The sequence below is a fragment of the Chaetomium fimeti genome (assembly GCF_033439085.1).
Source record: "Chaetomium fimeti strain CBS 168.71 chromosome Unknown B0H64scaffold_4, whole genome shotgun sequence".
Classification (NCBI taxonomy): Eukaryota; Fungi; Ascomycota; class Sordariomycetes; order Sordariales; family Chaetomiaceae; genus Chaetomium; species Chaetomium fimeti.
The window spans coordinates 1,025,923-1,042,335 of NW_026944332.1; the positions used below are offsets into that span (position 1 = coordinate 1,025,923).

At 55.3% G+C, this 16,413-nt stretch overlaps 9 protein-coding genes across 9 annotated transcripts; 5 read left to right on the forward strand and 4 right to left on the reverse strand.

The window, feature by feature from the left end:
* Window positions 1–80: 80 nt before the first annotated feature.
* On the forward strand, window positions 81–587 carry B0H64DRAFT_395222 (uncharacterized protein). The gene has a single exon (XM_062803749.1). The coding sequence runs from the start codon at window positions 95–97 to the stop codon at window positions 335–337; it is 243 nt and encodes an 80-aa protein (XP_062658934.1). The 5' UTR covers window positions 81–94; the 3' UTR covers window positions 338–587.
* Window positions 588–1,797: 1,210 nt separating this feature from the next.
* B0H64DRAFT_145579 (uncharacterized protein) lies at window positions 1,798–2,911 on the forward strand. Its single transcript, XM_062798348.1, has 3 exons — window positions 1,798–2,097; window positions 2,177–2,558; window positions 2,651–2,911. The coding sequence occupies exons 1-3, from the start codon at window positions 1,938–1,940 to the stop codon at window positions 2,838–2,840; spliced, it is 732 nt and encodes a 243-aa protein (XP_062658935.1). The 5' UTR covers window positions 1,798–1,937; the 3' UTR covers window positions 2,841–2,911.
* Window positions 2,912–4,003: 1,092 nt separating this feature from the next.
* B0H64DRAFT_474384 (uncharacterized protein) lies at window positions 4,004–6,926 on the forward strand (the record flags this gene model as incomplete). The annotated part of the gene is made up of 2 exons (XM_062808050.1): window positions 4,004–4,573; window positions 4,636–6,926. The coding sequence occupies 2 exons, from the start codon at window positions 4,004–4,006 to the stop codon at window positions 6,580–6,582; spliced, it is 2,517 nt and encodes an 838-aa protein (XP_062658936.1). The 3' UTR covers window positions 6,583–6,926.
* On the reverse strand, window positions 6,725–8,106 carry B0H64DRAFT_145610 (uncharacterized protein). Its single transcript, XM_062798350.1, has 6 exons — window positions 8,056–8,106; window positions 7,842–7,974; window positions 7,596–7,770; window positions 7,477–7,536; window positions 7,189–7,390; window positions 6,725–7,121 (listed from the first exon to the last, which is right to left on the reverse strand). Exons 2-6 carry the CDS (start codon window positions 7,883–7,885, stop codon window positions 6,868–6,870), a joined length of 735 nt encoding a protein of 244 aa, XP_062658937.1. The 5' UTR covers window positions 7,886–7,974; window positions 8,056–8,106; the 3' UTR covers window positions 6,725–6,867.
* Window positions 8,107–8,801: 695 nt separating this feature from the next.
* Window positions 8,802–9,828, reverse strand: B0H64DRAFT_145608 (uncharacterized protein). The gene is made up of 2 exons (XM_062798349.1): window positions 9,611–9,828; window positions 8,802–9,557 (listed from the first exon to the last, which is right to left on the reverse strand). The coding sequence occupies exon 2, from the start codon at window positions 9,503–9,505 to the stop codon at window positions 9,020–9,022; it is 486 nt and encodes a 161-aa protein (XP_062658938.1). The 5' UTR covers window positions 9,506–9,557; window positions 9,611–9,828; the 3' UTR covers window positions 8,802–9,019.
* Window positions 9,829–10,153: 325 nt separating this feature from the next.
* B0H64DRAFT_323391 (uncharacterized protein) lies at window positions 10,154–10,828 on the reverse strand (the record flags this gene model as incomplete). Its single annotated transcript, XM_062800608.1, has 2 exons — window positions 10,154–10,307; window positions 10,458–10,828. 2 exons carry the CDS (start codon window positions 10,826–10,828, stop codon window positions 10,154–10,156), a joined length of 525 nt encoding a protein of 174 aa, XP_062658939.1.
* A 636-nt stretch (window positions 10,829–11,464) lies between these two features.
* On the forward strand, window positions 11,465–14,594 carry B0H64DRAFT_340878 (uncharacterized protein; the record flags this gene model as incomplete). Its single annotated transcript, XM_062801236.1, has 5 exons — window positions 11,465–11,691; window positions 11,767–12,064; window positions 12,134–12,436; window positions 12,518–14,099; window positions 14,225–14,594. Coding segments are annotated over exons 1-5 (2,652 nt in total), but the record flags the coding sequence as incomplete, so codon positions are not given.
* A 24-nt stretch (window positions 14,595–14,618) lies between these two features.
* B0H64DRAFT_145672 (uncharacterized protein) lies at window positions 14,619–15,269 on the forward strand. Its single transcript, XM_062798351.1, has one exon. It carries the CDS (start codon window positions 14,851–14,853, stop codon window positions 15,178–15,180), a length of 330 nt encoding a protein of 109 aa, XP_062658941.1. The 5' UTR covers window positions 14,619–14,850; the 3' UTR covers window positions 15,181–15,269.
* On the reverse strand, window positions 15,126–16,296 carry B0H64DRAFT_395239 (kinase-like domain-containing protein). The gene is made up of 2 exons (XM_062803750.1): window positions 15,217–16,296; window positions 15,126–15,154 (listed from the first exon to the last, which is right to left on the reverse strand). The coding sequence occupies exon 1, from the start codon at window positions 16,139–16,141 to the stop codon at window positions 15,359–15,361; it is 783 nt and encodes a 260-aa protein (XP_062658942.1). The 5' UTR covers window positions 16,142–16,296; the 3' UTR covers window positions 15,126–15,154; window positions 15,217–15,358.
* Window positions 16,297–16,413: the final 117 nt, after the last annotated feature.

The following is a 16,413-nucleotide window of genomic DNA, read 5'->3' on the forward strand; positions in this document are numbered from 1 at the left end:
GTGCGGCGGATCCGCAGGGTGCGGAGGGTGCGGAACGGCGGAGCGGGGACGGGGTCGCTCTCGGTGCGGCCTGTGGAGAACGAGGACCGGGGGGATGTGGGGGTTCGTTTCGCTGTTGATGCTGGTGGTGGTGATGATGATGGTGGTGGTGGTGGTGGTGGTGATGACGGCGGGCCGGAGAGTAGTTGGGAGGATATTGCGGCGGGGTTTGGGTCGAGGTTTGGGGATGGGGATGGTGGTAACGGGAATGGGGGTGGTGATAATGGGGATGGGGGTAGTAGTGATGACGGGGGGTCGTTGGTTGCGGATTGGGTGCTGTTGTTGGGGGATTGAGTGAGTGAGTGGTTGGGTTGGGGATGGCGGTGATGAGGATGGGAATGGTGGGGTTGAGGTTGGGGAGGGTCGGTCGATGGTGTTTTGGCATTGAACGGGACTTTTGATGGGGGGGTTCGTATCGGGCCGGGTCGGGTTTGGAAGGGGGCAAAGGACACAGCGCTCGAGATACGCCGGCCTTGACGGCTTGTGTTTTAGTATGGTCTGGTTTAGAACAGCGAATTGTTACGAATATTATTCGTGCTTGTGATGAAGCTGTGGCAGCCATCCCATCCTCTGATTTGAGAAACACGCAGCGATTTGATTTGCCAATGCGCCCGCGCGGATTGGTCCTCGGCCACAGGGGTCGTGTGGGCCCCCAGATCGACGTCGCAGCGCTAGGGCGTTCGCTCTGCAGTTGGCTTCTTCCAACGTCGCAGGGCAGCACTGGGCGACCTGCGCTACAACCTCGTTGGCGGGCGGTCTCACATCATCTGTGCATTTCTCTTGGTTCATGGTATGCACCTCCTGTGAACCAGAACACGAAAGATATTCATCCTTGTCCCCTGTTTTATACCTCCAAGAACGTGTTCCGGGGTGTTTTCGGAACGCAACATCCGGATCGCGAGCATGCTGCGCCGCTGCGTTGCTTCCCCCGCCATTGGCATTGGACTTGGAAGTTGAGATCCTGCCCATGGTCTCGACTTGCGGGGTGTTTCTTTAAGGTCAAGCGTGCTCCTTAGTCACAATATTTGCATGCTGACCACCCCAAACTCCAAGTCCAGACCCGTCTCCAGTGGATTCTGGGAGTCCCGGATTCCGGTTGGTACCTATCGTAATTAACTACATCTAGGTATACAGTAACTTACAGCCGCGCGTCTCTCTCGCGTGCCGGACCGAGGTCGAAATGCCCGCCCGCATTTCCCGAACTTTCCGTTGAAACCGTTTAACCGAAGCCAGCCACACGACATGCAGGTGAAGCTGCAGGGCCGTTAACTCTCTGCATCAGAAAAGGATCAGGAGGCGAGCTCTCAGCCAATCACCCCTGTCAATACCTGTTGCCGAGGACGCAGAACATAGGGGCTCTGGGGGGCCGATAATATCCAACTTTCCCCGTCTTCATGGACGACCCCTTCTTTCCGCTTCCCGCCGCCGGGTTCAGGGGTCTGACCTTCGCGTGGCACGGGCAGCCGCTCGCTACCCCCCAACGCGGTGTGTGGGCATGTATGGAACTTGTTTCCGCTAAGGTGGCCGTTCGTGGTTCCCTTGGACTGATGAGGTTGAAGGAAGGGTTCCACACGCGCCGCGCTTGATTGTCAGGGCACCGATGCGACCATGGGTCCATCCAGACGGATCGGAGGCTGGGATCTGGGCTTCAGATATGAAGGGGGGTGGCATGTTGGAACCAACGTGCCGTGTGAGGGGTTCTTTTTCTTGGGGGCAGGTAGGAAGGCGGTGGTGGGATGGTATATGAATGGGGGGTCGCCGCGGCGGGTAGCCCCTTCTTTCGGTCCTCTGTTTGTTTCTCCAGATTTTACTCGCGTTTTCTTCAATTCTTTGTCCATAACTACCTACCTATCTTGAATACTCAAGTGCAGGATACTTGAGAACTTACCACCGCAACAATGGCCACCGCTGAAACGCAAAACCCTCCCGCCGAGGCCCCCGCGCCGGCGCTCCCCGACTACGTCCTGGACGAGGATGCCGTGCTCAAAGACACCGACGTGAACTGGCGCCACGGCCGGGCGCCCGACTACTCCAAGACCCGCAAGATCTACTCGGAAAGTAACCAGCCCCTGATGCCTCCCAGTCCCAGCTAGCACGGAGCCGCTAGAATCGCCGAATGAGCTAACCTACCCCGCAGCAAAGCACGCCAACCACCAAGCCGGCTCGCTCCCGGACCTCGTCGAGAAGCTGGTCAAGAACTGGGAGATCGAGGCTAGCTACAAGGTGGACCTGAAGGACTGGCGCACCATCGACCCGTCGTCGTACACCTTCTCGGTCAACGGCGGCCCGCCGCAGACGGGCGAGCACATGCTGACGGTCGGCACTTACAACGCCATCATCGAGGGCAACGAGTACTACTGCCCCATGCGCTCCAGCTTCGACGCCTCCCACAAGACCTTTAAGCGCATGATGCCCACCTTCGCCTGGGAGGTGATTGAGGTCTACTCCGGGCCTCCCAAGGTTGCTTTCAAGTGGCGCCATTGGGGGACCATGAAGGAGGATTATACCGGGTTGAACAAGTATGTTTCTTTTTCCTCCTACGCACCCCAACTCTTTTATTTTTCTTTTGGTCGTCGTGAGACTGGTGATGCTGACAGTGCTCGCGTTAAAGCAAAGGGGAAAAGGTCACAATCAAGGCGCACGGCGGGGAGATCGACATCGAAGGCCTTGTGGTGGCCGAGGTGAACGACAAGCTGCAGCTCCGCAACGTCGAAGTCTTCTTCGACCCCATGCTCATGTTCCGCCAAATGGCCCCGGATGGGGAGACGGGTGTGACCAAGGTCAAGGCTGACGACGCATAAATGAGCCACGGAGGGTGATGTAAAGAACTTTGGCAAGAATTGAACAAATCAGACAAAAGCTCAGCTGTTAACATGCCCATTTCCTCGTTACTTGCGCACGACGAAGGTGTATGAACAGAGGTGTAGTGGCGCCTGGGCTGGTTAATCACAAGGGTATCGGTCTCGAGCGCCAGGAGAAAACAGGATCACTTGGGTCTGGTCCGCCCGATCCTTGCTATCGCTCCATTCATTGATCTCTCGCCTGATGGGAACCCGGTTGTCAGGGCCCCAGCTGGCTTTGATTCCCTGGATGGAAGAGTACTTGTAAGCCATCCTACGGCAGTCAGTTATCACCCTCGAGTGGGAGTTTCCGTTCGGCCACTTCGATCAATCCGCAAAGAGGCGAGCCTCAAACGTGCTGTGAGTGTCCCTGATGTGTGCCCGCTGCCGGGTGGGAATGCACATAGAAGTTTCGGTTCTCCCTGCTTGGGGGTATCGGTTTCCGCCCAACCACCATCCCACGGGGTCTACGATGCGGCTCCGTCGCCCGGTGCGACCCCCATCCTGTCCTCATGCTGCAACCTCTCCTTTTCACTCGGCAGAGCGTGACTTCTGGGGTATGAGCTGTGTGGGATTGGTCTCGGCGCAGTACCACTTGTAAGACGGACATGTCCATGTCACAGCTCAAGACGGACAGGACTCTCGACCACAGCGCCTCGTCAAGCTGCGGGTACCGTCACTTTTGTTGAGACTTATTGGCGGCGGGTTCCCAATCCCACCCACGCCATTTCATGCAGTCTGCAGATCGCTGACTGCAGGGCGGGTTGTCGGGCATCAACAAGCTGCATGAGCTAACCTGCAGATGAGCCTCCCTATTTCCCAGTTGGGATAGCGTGGAAGACAGCTTAACCAACTTCGGAACAAAAAGGCGGCGTCTCAAGCGCGTGAAGCGTTCCGGAGCTTTGAGACAGCCTCGCCGAGGGCTAGGTCAAGTTACTAATTGCGTGAATTCAGAGGAAAGTGAGACAGGGCTGATGAAAGGTCCGAGACAGTACAAAGATACCTACTCACGAGATTGCTTGTTTCACCATTCCGATATAATAGGTATATAACCACCGACACGCCTGATGCGTAAATAAGAACACATACAAAATCCATCCGAGACACTAGCAACCTTCTCAAACATGTCTGCCTCGCGCATTGAGAAGCATCACGATGTCGGAGTTGAACATGACCGGTTTCCCCCTTGCCTCTTCCCCCCTCTCCACCACTCCCAAGCGTCACCCCCAGCAGGAACAGAATCGACGCCTGAGTTCGGCTTTGTCATCGAACCTCAGTTCCTCCCGGGGCGACAATGGCACGAATCTGGCCACCACGTCGATCTGCTAACGGTTTGCAAGGCGGCGTGGCTGTTAACGCTTAAATGCTTCGTCCAGACTGACATTGTCAGTTTTGCTTACCAGCAAGAGGCGGTGGAGGCAGGCTGCACTAGCAGGATGAACAACGACCCAGTCTTGTATTTCACTCGTGTCGACAATGACGAGGAGGTCCAGGGCTTCTTGCGAAGACTAGGAGGGATTACACCATCCGACGTCCTGGAAGCACCGCGCGGTCATGAAATTCGTGCAGTGAAAGGGCAGGGTGTGGCCGCCGACTTTGCCAACACGATGCTTTGTTACTATGGAGAGGGTGACTATGGAAAGGGTGACTATGGCACAAGACCCATGGGGTTGACTACCAGAAAGCCCCTGGGTGTAAGTTGCGTTGATTGACCGAGCGAAGCCTGATCACACACTAAACAAAAGCGGTACACCAGATGGACATTCTTGTCAGCATATCCAAGGAGTCGACCGACTGCATCTCGGCGGCCCTTGAGTTCCGGCGCGTCCATATGAGCCTGGATGCCGCGACGAGCGTCTTACGAACCGTCCAGCACATAGCCTCACAACTATTCGACGTGACCATGACTGCGCCGGGCTGCGATGTCGCGGTGCGGCTACAAGACATCGATGTTTGCTCTACCCACGACTGGCAGTTGGTGCGGCAACTTACCGCATCCATCAGCCCAGTAGAGGAACAGTGCCTCCATGACATGATCGTCGCACAATGCAGGAGGTCTCCCAATAGCACTGCGGTCATATCAACGGATGGCGAGGCCTTGACATATGGCGAGCTTGACGATATCTCCCAGCGGTTGGCCTACAGGCTGGTGCGGCTCGGCGTAAAGCCCGAAACGTTTGTGCTTAGCTGTTTCCAGAAGTCTATCTGGGCTGTGGTGGCCCGACTGGCCATTCTTCGCGCTGGAGGCGCTTACGTCTCGATCCACGCCACCAACCCACCCGCATACCTTGACTCGGTCATCGCCCGCACCGCCGCTCCCATTATCGTTTGCGATGAAAGACATGCCAACCAATTTCGGCATCTCGTCCCCATCACGATTGAGACTTCCCCTAGTATGTTACGGGATCTCCCGATGCCGGACCGAGTCCCTGTCTGCGACACGGTGCGGCCCGAGAACGCTTGCCTTATCCTCTTCACTTCGGGCAGCACCGGCAAGCCCAAGGGTATCGTGCAGGTTCATCGATCATATGCAACAGCCGTCCGGAACTACGCCAAGATCATGGCCCTCGGCACAAACACGCGCTTCTTCAGCTTTGATGAGTACGCATTCGACATCAGCAACCTCGATTTCCTAGTGCCCTTGATTAGTGGAGGCTGCTGCTGCGTTCCGGTACCCATGGCGACGACCCAAGACCTCGCCTACAACATCACCGCCCTGAAAGCCAACGCGACCTTCCTAACGGCGACCGTGGCCGTCAAACTTGACCCAGCAGACGTCCCGACTCTGGAGCTACTGTGCGTCGGCGGAGAGCCGCTGTCGACCGAGCTCGTGGCCAAGTGGACGGGCGGCAGCACGCGGCTCGTTAACCAGTACGGCATGGGCGAGACCGCCATCAGCTGCTGCTACAACGACAAGGTACGGCCGGGGCGAGCCAACCTGGGCCGGCCGACGAGTGGCGCCGTGTTCGTGGTGGACGCGTCATCCCACAACAAGCTGTTGCCAGTCGGGGCCGTAGAGCTCCTGATGGAAGGTCACCACCTCGCGCGCGGCTACCTCGACCAGACGACAGCCCGAACCACCCAGGCCGTCTTCCTCGACGCACCACCGACCTGGATGTCCGCTATGCATCCAGCACGGGCCTCGGGCGAGGGGCAAACACGGCTGTACCGTTCCGGGGATCTGGGCCGCTGGAACCACGACGGCACCATCGATTACGTCGGCCGCAAAGACCACATGCTCAAGCTCGACGGCTGCCGCATCAACGCGTTAGAGGTAGAGCACGAGGCGCGGAAGCGGCTCTCCCCCCTAGACACCATCATCGTCGACGTTTTCGGCCTCCTCGACGGCGAGGAAGACCCCGTGCTAGCGGCGCTTTTGCACTTGGACGGCCACTCCGCCAACGCCATGCGCGTCTCGCCCACCGCCTCTCTCCCGGGGGAACCGTCCGTCATGGATGTCGAGGAGGATCCCTATGCGGCTATTAAGGTGGCTGAGATCAAGGAGGTGATCGCGGCCGCCCTGCCGTCGCACATGGTGCCGACCCTCTTCCTCCAAATGTCACACGTGCCGCGCACGCCGTCGAAGAAGACGGACCGCAGGATGATCTCTCATGTCGGGCTGATGTACTACCTCGATCGGAGGGCAGAGCGGAGCAGGAACCCCACGCGGGGCCGGAATGATCGGTTTGTTAATTATGGTTAATACGATCATGGGCGCTAGGTGTTGGTCTGGACGGGAAAGGGGGGCTGTTGATAGTCGCGCAAACTTTCTTTGACGCGCTTGTTTCCCACCCCCTTGAGTTCGGTCCCCATGATCACCAGACAAGTTTTAATGAAAACCAGCGAAGGAATGTCTCATCTTGTTCCATCACACCAGCACGAAATCTACACTCGTTCCCTTAACCCTAAACAGCATCCGATTGTGGTCGCATCAAACACAAAAGACCCCCGGCGGCAAGCTGGCAGAACTGGTCCCAGGTCAGTGTCATCAGTACCATCCTGTCCGTAGACTCGAAGTACCCACCGCGGAGACCATGAAAGGGAGCCCGGTGCCTCTCCCCCTGAGTCCAAGACTCAACCCGAACAGGGTTTCCATGAGTGTAGAGCGGGCGAATCCACCAATCGTGTCAACCAGACTCAGCATCATGTAGAGTTGAGCCAGAGTATCCGCTGGCACCATCGAAGGTAACAGGGACAACAGGAAAAGGCGGTTTCCGTACCCCGCCGTCTGGATGACCAAGCCTAAGGAGATCGTTAGATCCAACAAGAATGCCTCGCAAAACCTGGTGACATGATCTTAGTCTCGTACCCGTAATCGTACCCCCCATCGTCTGCCACAATCCGATGACTACGGCGCCGACTACAAGAGGCAACACGCTTCCTACGCTAAGCGCCCAATCAACCTCCCAAGAAGTCAAGCCTGAGGCCGTCCTGATAGTGTCGGCCAACCTAGGCAAGGCGAAGGCAAAGCCAAGGTTGAGAACCGCCAGCAGCGGAAGGACATTGGATACCTGTGTGTCGTATCAACATCCCGTGGTTATTAGTACGTACCGTGACCATGACGACGACGGATTGTTAGGAAATCTGTGCAACTCACCTGAGCGAGAGACCAGTTGTATGTAATACAGGCCGGGTCCGTTGTTTCTCCCGCAGCATTCTGCAACAGGGGTTCGTCTTCCCCTGGATCAGCGTTTGGCGCTAAGGGACCGAGCTTACCCCTTTCCTAGGTTTCCGCCGGGAGAAGCCCATCACAGCAAATGCGAGGAGAAGAACAGCGGTGCCGGAGATGAGAGCGGCCCAGAGACTCCATGACAATAGCCAAGCTCCGATCGGTGGCCCGATGATGCCAGTAATGAGTTCTGGTATGAACACCATGAAGACGTTGTTCGTTCTGGAGTCGACGCACGGGATCAGAATCGATGCTCTGCACACTCCGCTAGGCTGCCCTCTTAGGCAACGTACCGTTTATTCTCGGGACTGACGTCGATTGTCATGCTCGTAACCATAGCCAGGAACACAAACTCGCCTCCGCCGAAGAGGAGGAAGATGGGTGATGCCAGGACGGCATTGACAGGGAACAGTTGCCGAAAATAGCCTTCCAATTCTCCGAGATCAGCGATAGCCCGTCTCGGGGAGAAACAAGAGGCTGGCAAGCCTGGCAAGTAACAAGACTCACAAATGGCTATGATACTGCCGAGGTTCAGCAGAATGCCGATGGCGCTCCATATCAGCACTGGACGCCGGCCGACCTTGTCCGCATAGTAACCCAGGGGCAGTCCAACAAGGAGGGCTGATACAAACAAGGAGTCAGCAAGCCATATCTGGCAATCACACCAAGGAACCAAAAACCCAGCAGCTGTCTTGTTTACTAGGAAGTGCCTCGAGAGCTCCAAGCCAAGCCCGGAGAGTGGCCAGTTGTTGTTGCACAGCGGGGATCTTGCATTCCCCCTCCCGAATCGGCCCAGCCAATCCGGGGGTTCCGGGCTCGCCGGGGGGGCGCAAAGTGCTCGAAGCAGACGGCGAATTCCAAGACGCGTATCCTGGCTGCAGCGGTCACGTTGTTGCTGAGGCCAAGCAAAAACACCAGGACAGCGAGGAGGGATATCACGCGCGCCATTTCGTGCGCGGCGGACGGCATCAGAAGAGAAGAGGAGGAAGCTGGGTTCGGTGACGAGAACTCCGCCCTCGGAGCCTTAGCGGGCATCTCATTACGCTTCGGAGTTTAACAGCACACCCAAGGGGCTCACATACAAGACACTGTCTCAGGCTGTCGGACCAATTGCATATCGGTTTGTCTTCGGATGTGGGTCGTTGCACCAAGGGGAGAAAAGGAGGGACACAACCACCGGTATCAGAGGTGACAGAATATTGAAAATGATATAATTATAAACGGCAGCGATTTGTATATAATCTACGACAGGTTTCATGGAGTAGAAGGCGGATGGAGAGTATTAAAACAAGACGTGAAACGGTAAAACTGGACTAGGATACGAGAATAAAAGACGCCGGACCGTAGAAATGAAGGCGAAAGCTACCTATCTAAGGGGTTGTTGGAGGTTGTTCAAGTACATGTGAGTTTCCCGGATTGCCGGATGGCGGTGGTGAAGTGCCTGGCTTTTCGGTTGCCATCTCTAGCTGGATCATTGCCAACTTGGATTCTCCCCAGTCGGATCATCCTCTGCCTTATCGTCCCCAGTCATACCGTTCATAGCTGCATCCTTCCCAACCGCATCGTCTCCAGCCGGATTGTCGCCAGCTGCAGTGCCTCCAGTCGCGGTGTTCTCCACTGCCTGGATCTCCTCGCCCTTCCGATAATCCCGCAGGTTTTCTAGGTCACCGCCCATCAAGAACTTATGGATGGTCTGGACGGCCTCCTCGGTTCCTACGCGCGCCTCTTCGGCCTCGCTCTTGAGCTTCTCGTTCTCCCACCTCAGGTGTTGAGCGACCACGACCAGCTCGTCGATCCGAGCCTTTGCCTGCTTTATATATTCCAAGGCATATCCGTCAAGCTCCTTGGCGATGTCCCTGGCGGCGGGATAGGCAAGTTGCAGGGTCTTGGTGTTGATGTCAGTGATGGACTTGACTGACTTGAACCCGCCATCTGGCCTGGTGTATTTGGTGGCCATTGTGAGAGAGGGCTGGTACCAGCCGCTGACGATTGTTATAGTCGCTGTTGCACTAGCATCAAAGAGTTAGCAGTGTAAATACCAAGATGATGGGGGAGTTCGTACGCAGGAGCGAGTAACCCTAGATGAGCTGTTTTTCCCTTTTCAGGTTTTGAGTGGCAATGGAGAGTTTCAATGGCGTTTAGGAAGTCCAGTTCAGACCGCAAAGGAGTGACATATTTAACTCAGTAAGGTTCAGGTCGGCGTACTCAACCAGAGCAACAGAGCCTCAATTTGCGGAGCCTCAACCTGGCCACATCCTTGCCCATGAAGATGGAATATCTCCTTGCTGTTGTTCGCTGATGTCAAGATTAATCAACTGCACTGATGCCCGATACGCCCATCATCCTCCAGCTGAAGAAAGACAGCTGGCAACAAACTCTGCGCCGGAGTAGGATATCGATGACGCTATTCCCAGTGTTTGGCTTCAGGGACAAGGCTGCGCCTGGGTCGGTGTCATACAGAAGTGGCATGTACAGGTACACACGAGGTACACTGGATGCTGGCGTACGGACAACGGTCCCCCACCTGCATTATCAGCGTGGGATGGCGTGATGTGGCGCACGGTTCAGACCGGGTGCCATGTTAGGCGAGCCCAGCCAAGGAGTCTCATTGTTTGCGTGCTGGATGCCGGATGGCATTGGCCAATGGCATTGTGCCAGCGAAGAGTTCTGAGCGAGCCCACGGGACCCGAAGAGGTTGCAGGACTGGAACCCTCCCTGCCTGACTCGGGTTTCGGGAGTAACCGATCGTCCACAACCCCCTTTCCTAACGAGTTCGGTTGGAAAAGAGCCGCGTTGACCCCAAAGCCTTGATATTGCGTGCATGGGTGGCGCATTTCCTAGTTCAAATTATGGGGCGGAAGAGGCTCAACAAGCCCGGGTGATATGTACACGTACCTCAAAAGCCTCACATTGACTTTGATCTCGCCCTCCCGGTTCCTTCGGTATTTCCGATCTTCACGTCCCTGTCCCTTGCCTTGTCCTTGAGCTCCCTCACCCTTTTCTCCAACTCTCTCATCTTTTCCTCTAGCGCCCTCTCACGAGCCGTCTTGGGCACCAAAGGATCCTCTTCCCAGTCACTGACGGTTATGCTATGGCTGAGATGCATCGTCAGCCTCCAGACTTCCTCCCGCAGATCCTGACATTGGTATGTCAGGTTCCAGCTTTTTGATCTTTCCCTCCGAAGTGCATCCCCAACGCCTCTAAACTCAGCCTCCAGGTGCAGTATCTTGGCGCGCAGTGCGTCTGCCATCTTATCTTGTGCCACCTCCAGTGCACTCATGACTTCCTTTGAGGGGCTGTCAGGATCTCCGATAGGCAGACTGTCTCTGAGTTGCCGTTTGAGCCGCTGCACTTCCTCCGTCAGGTCCTTGACTTTGTACTCCTGGTCCCACCTCATGGCTTCATCCCTGTTTAGGACCTCTCGAAGTTTTACAATGAGAACTCTGATCCGTTCTGCCTGTTTGTCTAGATCATCGTCCACACCACTCCGTATGCTCCCGGTAATGGTTTGCGAGTCCAGCTTCATTTCGCTTTTTGTGGACTTTGAAAAGGCTATAGTTCAGGGGTTCAGGGGTAAATAAATATGCCAGTCTCAAAAAAGAACTAAGAAACAAGATCAAAGGGCTTCAAGGGGCTTACCACGTTCCTTGGTCCCGACCTAAACACGCAAGGGCACCTATCTTGTTCTATTGTGTTGTGTTGAGAACTGGCAGGTTTCAGTGGCGCCGAAAGTGATGTGTGGCAGGTGTCCCAAAATGCCAACTTCCATCAGGTTTCATGCAGGAATTGGGCAGCAAATGGAGAGGCTCGTGTGACCCTCCCCTCCCCCCCAACGCCCTCCATTTGGTGACCCCCACACTACAAGGTGGGAGCCTGCCAAGGGTACGATGGTTTGCCTTTTTGGGAACACACTCGAATGGTCTTGCGGAACCAGGAATATAACCAGACCTCGATCAGACACGGCACGGTCAGCTGGTCCTCATGTTGACCTCATCTTACCTGGCACACATATCGGAACCACATTTCCGTCCCATAACAAAAAATGCTCTCCCATAACGAAGCTTTCAGTACTCAAGACTATGATTCTACGTCGCTAGAACTGTTTTATCCCCTGAACGATGTCACACGCAATGTCAAAGCAGAGTAAGCTTTTTCCATGGCCTGGACGGTAACTAGCAATAAGAGGATCAAGGCTGATCAAGCGGGATATCGTAACAGCATCATACTCGTCCCGGGGCTTGGAGGCGATTACATCGGGACGTGGAAAGCTGATGATGAATTCGAAACCGTCTGGCCAAAGGATTTATTGCCTCTACCTAACTACATACCAGGAGTCAGGGTCTTGTCCTTCAGGTACAACACATCACTAAACGGAACCACGAGCGACGCTGGCATACGAGACCATGCCAATGATCTGCTAGTCTGGCTATACAACGACCGAGAAGATGACGAGAGTGCGTCACTGAGGCCCCTCGTTTTCGTCGGACATAGTCTTGGCGGGATTATTGTCAAAAGCGTATGCAATCCACCTTTGTCTGCTATGATGTACAAATGCACCAGCTTGGCTGACAGTGGCATACTAAAGGCACTTACCAAAATGGCGCACGACAACAAGTATCAAAATCTATGGGATGCCAGTCGAGGCGTCATGTTCTTTGCAACTCCTCATTTTGGTCTGAATAAAGACAAGTGGCTACAATTTGCCTACAGGGTGTTGTTACGTCGTGCTCCGTCCAAGGGGGTTGTTCCCACAGAAAACATGCTGGACGAGCTGAAGGTCAACAGTGGCATACTCGATCGCGTGTCTGAAGACTTCCTACCGCTCCAGCCGGAGCTGTCCTTTGTGACTTTCGTTGAGAACACGCCAATGAAAGGCATGGAAGAACTTGTAAGCGCCTTATACCCGCAACACACATGACCCCGTTCTGTCCCGTCGTCGTTTAGGTACTAACTAACTGACCACCGCCAGATGGTCGACCGGGTGTACGGGCTCACCCGTACGCCAACAGAGTTCCCTCGCCGTTTATCCGGCGATCACATCGGGCTTTGCCAGTTCAAGAATCATGACGATGACTTGGGCGAGTTTGAACTTGTTCAGGATGGGATCCGATCTTTGATCAATGACGAGCCCAGAGCGGTACATCGCCTCAAATATCAAGAGAAACGAGCTCTCTACTCCCTGTGTCCCACATCATTCCATTGTCATTCCCGGGATACGAACCCCACCAAAGAAACCTGCGGTTGGATCTTCAAGACGCAAGAAATGGAACGTTGGCTCATCAACGACTCCGGCAAAGAAAAGCTCTGGATCTCCGGTCCGGCGGGCTGTGGGAAAAGCTTTCTCGCGCAACATATCATCACCAAGCTCCACGAGGGAAAGTCTTCGACGCAGCATGGGGTGGTTCACTGTTCCCTCAGCGATTCCCACCCATCGCGTGGGAACTTGGAGGCTCTGCTACGGGCCACCCTGCATCAAGCATTGCATCACGTTCCTGAGCTGGTCACAACATTTCTGCTTCCGACATTTGAAGAAGCGCAGATCCGGGAACATGATGAACAAGAAATATGGACAAGGCACGTTCTCATCACAATCTGGGCCGATGCCATGGCTGAGGTAATGGCCCGCCGCCCGTTGAGTTTTGTCATTGACGGGCTCGATGAGATCAGCAAGGAATGTCAAGATACCTTCTTTGACTGCCTGGGCAAACTCCCGCAGAAAACTCGAGCCGCATTTGAACGACTCAAACGAGGGCCAGGGGAACCGCATCCGCCAAAAATGAAACTTCTTGCTCTCTCCCGGGGAGATGAAGACATCCGTGAACGACTTGGTCGATTGGGGTTCAAATCCTATGATGTTCAGCCAAAGGATACTAAGGAGGACATCAAAAAGACCGTCTGGGCCGGAATGAGCTCCCTTTGGAAGGCTAGGGGACGCAACACCGATGCTCCATCGCAACGGATATGCAACAAGATTGCCGATGACTCTAATGGCTCATATTTGTGGTCGAGTCTTGTCGTGGAAATACTCAGGCGCGGCCGAATGACAAGCGAAAAGCAGATCCTGTTTCTTCTCGAGCGATATGTGCCAGGCGACGTCGACGATCTCTACTCCCACATTCTTCTCGGGTTGAATCAGAATCCAAGAAGCAGCACCTTTGTCAAGCAAGTCCTCCAATGGGCCATTTTCCAACAAGAAGGCCTGAAGCTTTCCGAATTCACAATTGCCAACGCACTCGCCAAAGCCACGGCGCAGCACCCACACCAAACCATCACCCCCGAGATTCTGGCTTCTTGCCTCGACGACAACATTAAACTCCGAGTCGAGTTCCACTGCGGACACCTCGTGAAGTTCCAAGACGATGGTCGCCTCTCTCTCATCCACCGAACCCTGAAACACCACCTCACCAAACACTTGCACACCGATCTCAACCCCCTATCCTCTTCAAACCCCTCCCCGTCGAGCCCCGACGCAGGGTTCTTCCTCGATCCGAAGACCACCCACGCCTCCCTCGCCAACCTCTGCATCGCCTACCTCACCATGCCCTGCTTCGGTACGTCTAACCCCTCCTCCCCTCCCCCTTTCCTTACCTAGCAACTCCGCAGCCCCCCCACTTTCCTCTCCCTTTCCTCCCCCAAAACCATCACCATCACCATTAACACCCGGGCCCTTTCCCAGACATCTCCACCCCCCCATCCACGCCCCTCACCTCCCCCTCCTTCGAATCCCGCCTCCGCCACCGCATCAAAACCCACCCCTTCCTCCGCTACGCCGCGCTACACTGGCACAAGCACCTCGCCCTCGCAGGCGAAGCGTGGCCGGGCAGTCAACAGGCTGAATCCATGCTGACGCGCAGAGCCTGGCTGGTGGATGGAGCCAGCGGGTATGGGCAGTGCTGGACCGAGGTGTGGTGGTTCTTTGTCAGGGGCGTGGCGCAGGACTTTCCGGTGGGGGGTGAGTTGGCGGGGCGGGTTGTTGAGGCGGCTTTGGGTTCTGTTGCTGCTTCTGCTTCGGATTCCGCGCCCGCGGTCGAGGTTGGGGTTGAGGTTGAACTTGGGGGTGGGAATGGGGGTGATAAAGGGGGTGAGGAGGACAGGGCGGCTCGGGATGAGATTGGGGACAAGCTGGGTGGGGGTTCTGGAGTGGCTGAAGGGGATGTTGGGAGTGCGGATTGGGGATCTGAGACGGAGGAGGATGGGGGTTCTCTTCATTCTGTTGATGACGGGGACGCCGCTTCGGATACGGATGAGACGGATGAGACGGATGAAGCGGATAAGCCAGATGAGGCGGAGGAGGTGGATGAAATGGATGCCCTAGCTCCCTTGCCAAAACGCAAGGACAAAGGCAAGGCGCAGAAGAGGAAGAGGAAGACGGCTGAGAAGGGCGAAGTCAAAACGGAGGTGGTGTACATGGACAGAACCGTCTACGTCGATCGGCCGGTGGAGAAGGTGGTTGAAGTGGACAGAGTAGTAGAAGTGGAAAGAGTGGTGGAAGTGGAGAGAGTAGTAGAAGTGGACAGAGAGGTGGAAGTGGATAAGACACCGCCAAAGAAACAGAAAGCACAACTAGGAAAATGGGGGCGTGTAAAAAAGGCTGGCTTGAAATTTGGTAAGTCTACACTACCCCAACCATAGTCGAGCGAACAGCGAGTAACTGACCATAACCTACAGCCAAGGAAGTGTTTGCAAGATAAGCTTAGAAGCTAGTCGCCCTGAGCAATGGATTCATAAAGATAAACATCACAAAACAGTAACAAGTACCGAGGCATGCTCCCAGCATCCAGTGAGTACCACTGCCAGTCGACCGATGATACTAAATACGGGCTCCTCCTTGGCGAAGAAGGCCTGCGATGATCTCACGAGCCTCGGGGTCATCTACCTCGGCCACGTTGACTGTTTCTCGGTTTCGTTGCCTCTCCTTTAGACCCAAATCGTCACCAGCCATATCCTCATGTGGCGTCTTGTTGGTATGCAACTGCCAGATGCTTAGACCGAGGCTAAACAAGTCATCCTCGACTAGAGGCGGTGCCGGGTCCCATCCTATCTCTTCTCCTCTCCGAAGCCTATTTGGCGACTCGTAATGCCACGTCGAATTCCCTTCCCACGTATTCTCGTCCTCGTTTTCATCAATATACCGCCCTTCGCCGAAATCACAAAGTCGTAGTTTGCCTTGATCGTCCATAAGCATGTTCTCTAGCTTTATATCGCCGTGGATGATGCCCTTGACGTGTAATTGCGCAACAATGTGAATCATCTGCTGCATGATATCACGGCGCCGCGGTGGTTGGAGAGGCAAAGTCTGCAGAACTGGTGTAGCAAGATCCATCAGGAAGCCCATACAATATACGTCGCCGTTTCCGTATGTCGACTTGAGCATCACTCTTCCACGGACTGGAATTGCGCAATCTCCAGCCGCCTTTTGAATTTCGTACTCTCGAGACTGGCCCCTGAGTTTGTAAACCATGGACGGGTGCCCCTTGACCCTGTAGAGCATGGTGCTTCCAGTGACGCAGAGTTCGGGCATCTCGACATCGAGGGTGGCGTTGTCGATGTCGGGTGGAACCGGTGGCCATGGCTCCTCCTCGGGCTCGTCCATTTTGGCGGAGATGTCAAGACTGTTTGCGCCGTCGACGACAAGGATGCGTAGGTACGTGGGTATAGAAAAGGGGACGTGTGCAGGCAGGGAAGGAACAGCAGCGTTGTTACTGGGTTGTGGGTGAGATTGCGTCGGGTGTCTCAACCCCTCTCTGCTGTTGGCAACGGAGCCTTCACTCATGCGGTTGGCATTTCGGCACTGTGTCGGATGCAACTAGGGTGGCCAGGGGGTGTTGGAGAGACAGCCAACCTGTTGTGACCATGCAGCAAACC

Bases quoted from the DNA above. Each gene is read 5' to 3' on its own strand.
- B0H64DRAFT_395222 (XM_062803749.1), top strand. From the start codon at position 95: ATGTGGGGGTTCGTTTCGCTGTTGATGCTGGTGGTGGTGATGATGATG.
- B0H64DRAFT_145579 (XM_062798348.1), top strand. From the start codon at position 1,938: ATGGCCACCGCTGAAACGCAAAACCCTCCCGCCGAGGCCCCCGCGCCG. The intron at 2,098-2,176 runs GTAACCAGCCCC...CCTACCCCGCAG, and splicing joins CCGCAAGATCTACTCGGAAA to CAAAGCACGCCAACCACCAA. The intron at 2,559-2,650 runs GTATGTTTCTTT...CTCGCGTTAAAG, and splicing joins GATTATACCGGGTTGAACAA to CAAAGGGGAAAAGGTCACAA.
- B0H64DRAFT_145610 (XM_062798350.1), bottom strand. From the start codon at position 7,885: ATGGTTACGAGCATGACAATCGACGTCAGTCCCGAGAATAAACG. The intron at 7,391-7,476 runs GTGAGTTGCACA...TACGACACACAG, and splicing joins ACAACTGGTCTCTCGCTCAG to GTATCCAATGTCCTTCCGCT. The intron at 7,122-7,188 runs GTACGAGACTAA...CGATCTCCTTAG, and splicing joins GATGGGGGGTACGATTACGG to GCTTGGTCATCCAGACGGCG.
- B0H64DRAFT_145608 (XM_062798349.1), bottom strand. From the start codon at position 9,505: ATGGCCACCAAATACACCAGGCCAGATGGCGGGTTCAAGTCAGTCAAG.
- B0H64DRAFT_145672 (XM_062798351.1), top strand. From the start codon at position 14,851: ATGGATGCCCTAGCTCCCTTGCCAAAACGCAAGGACAAAGGCAAGGCG.
- B0H64DRAFT_395239 (XM_062803750.1), bottom strand. From the start codon at position 16,141: ATGGACGAGCCCGAGGAGGAGCCATGGCCACCGGTTCCACCCGACATC.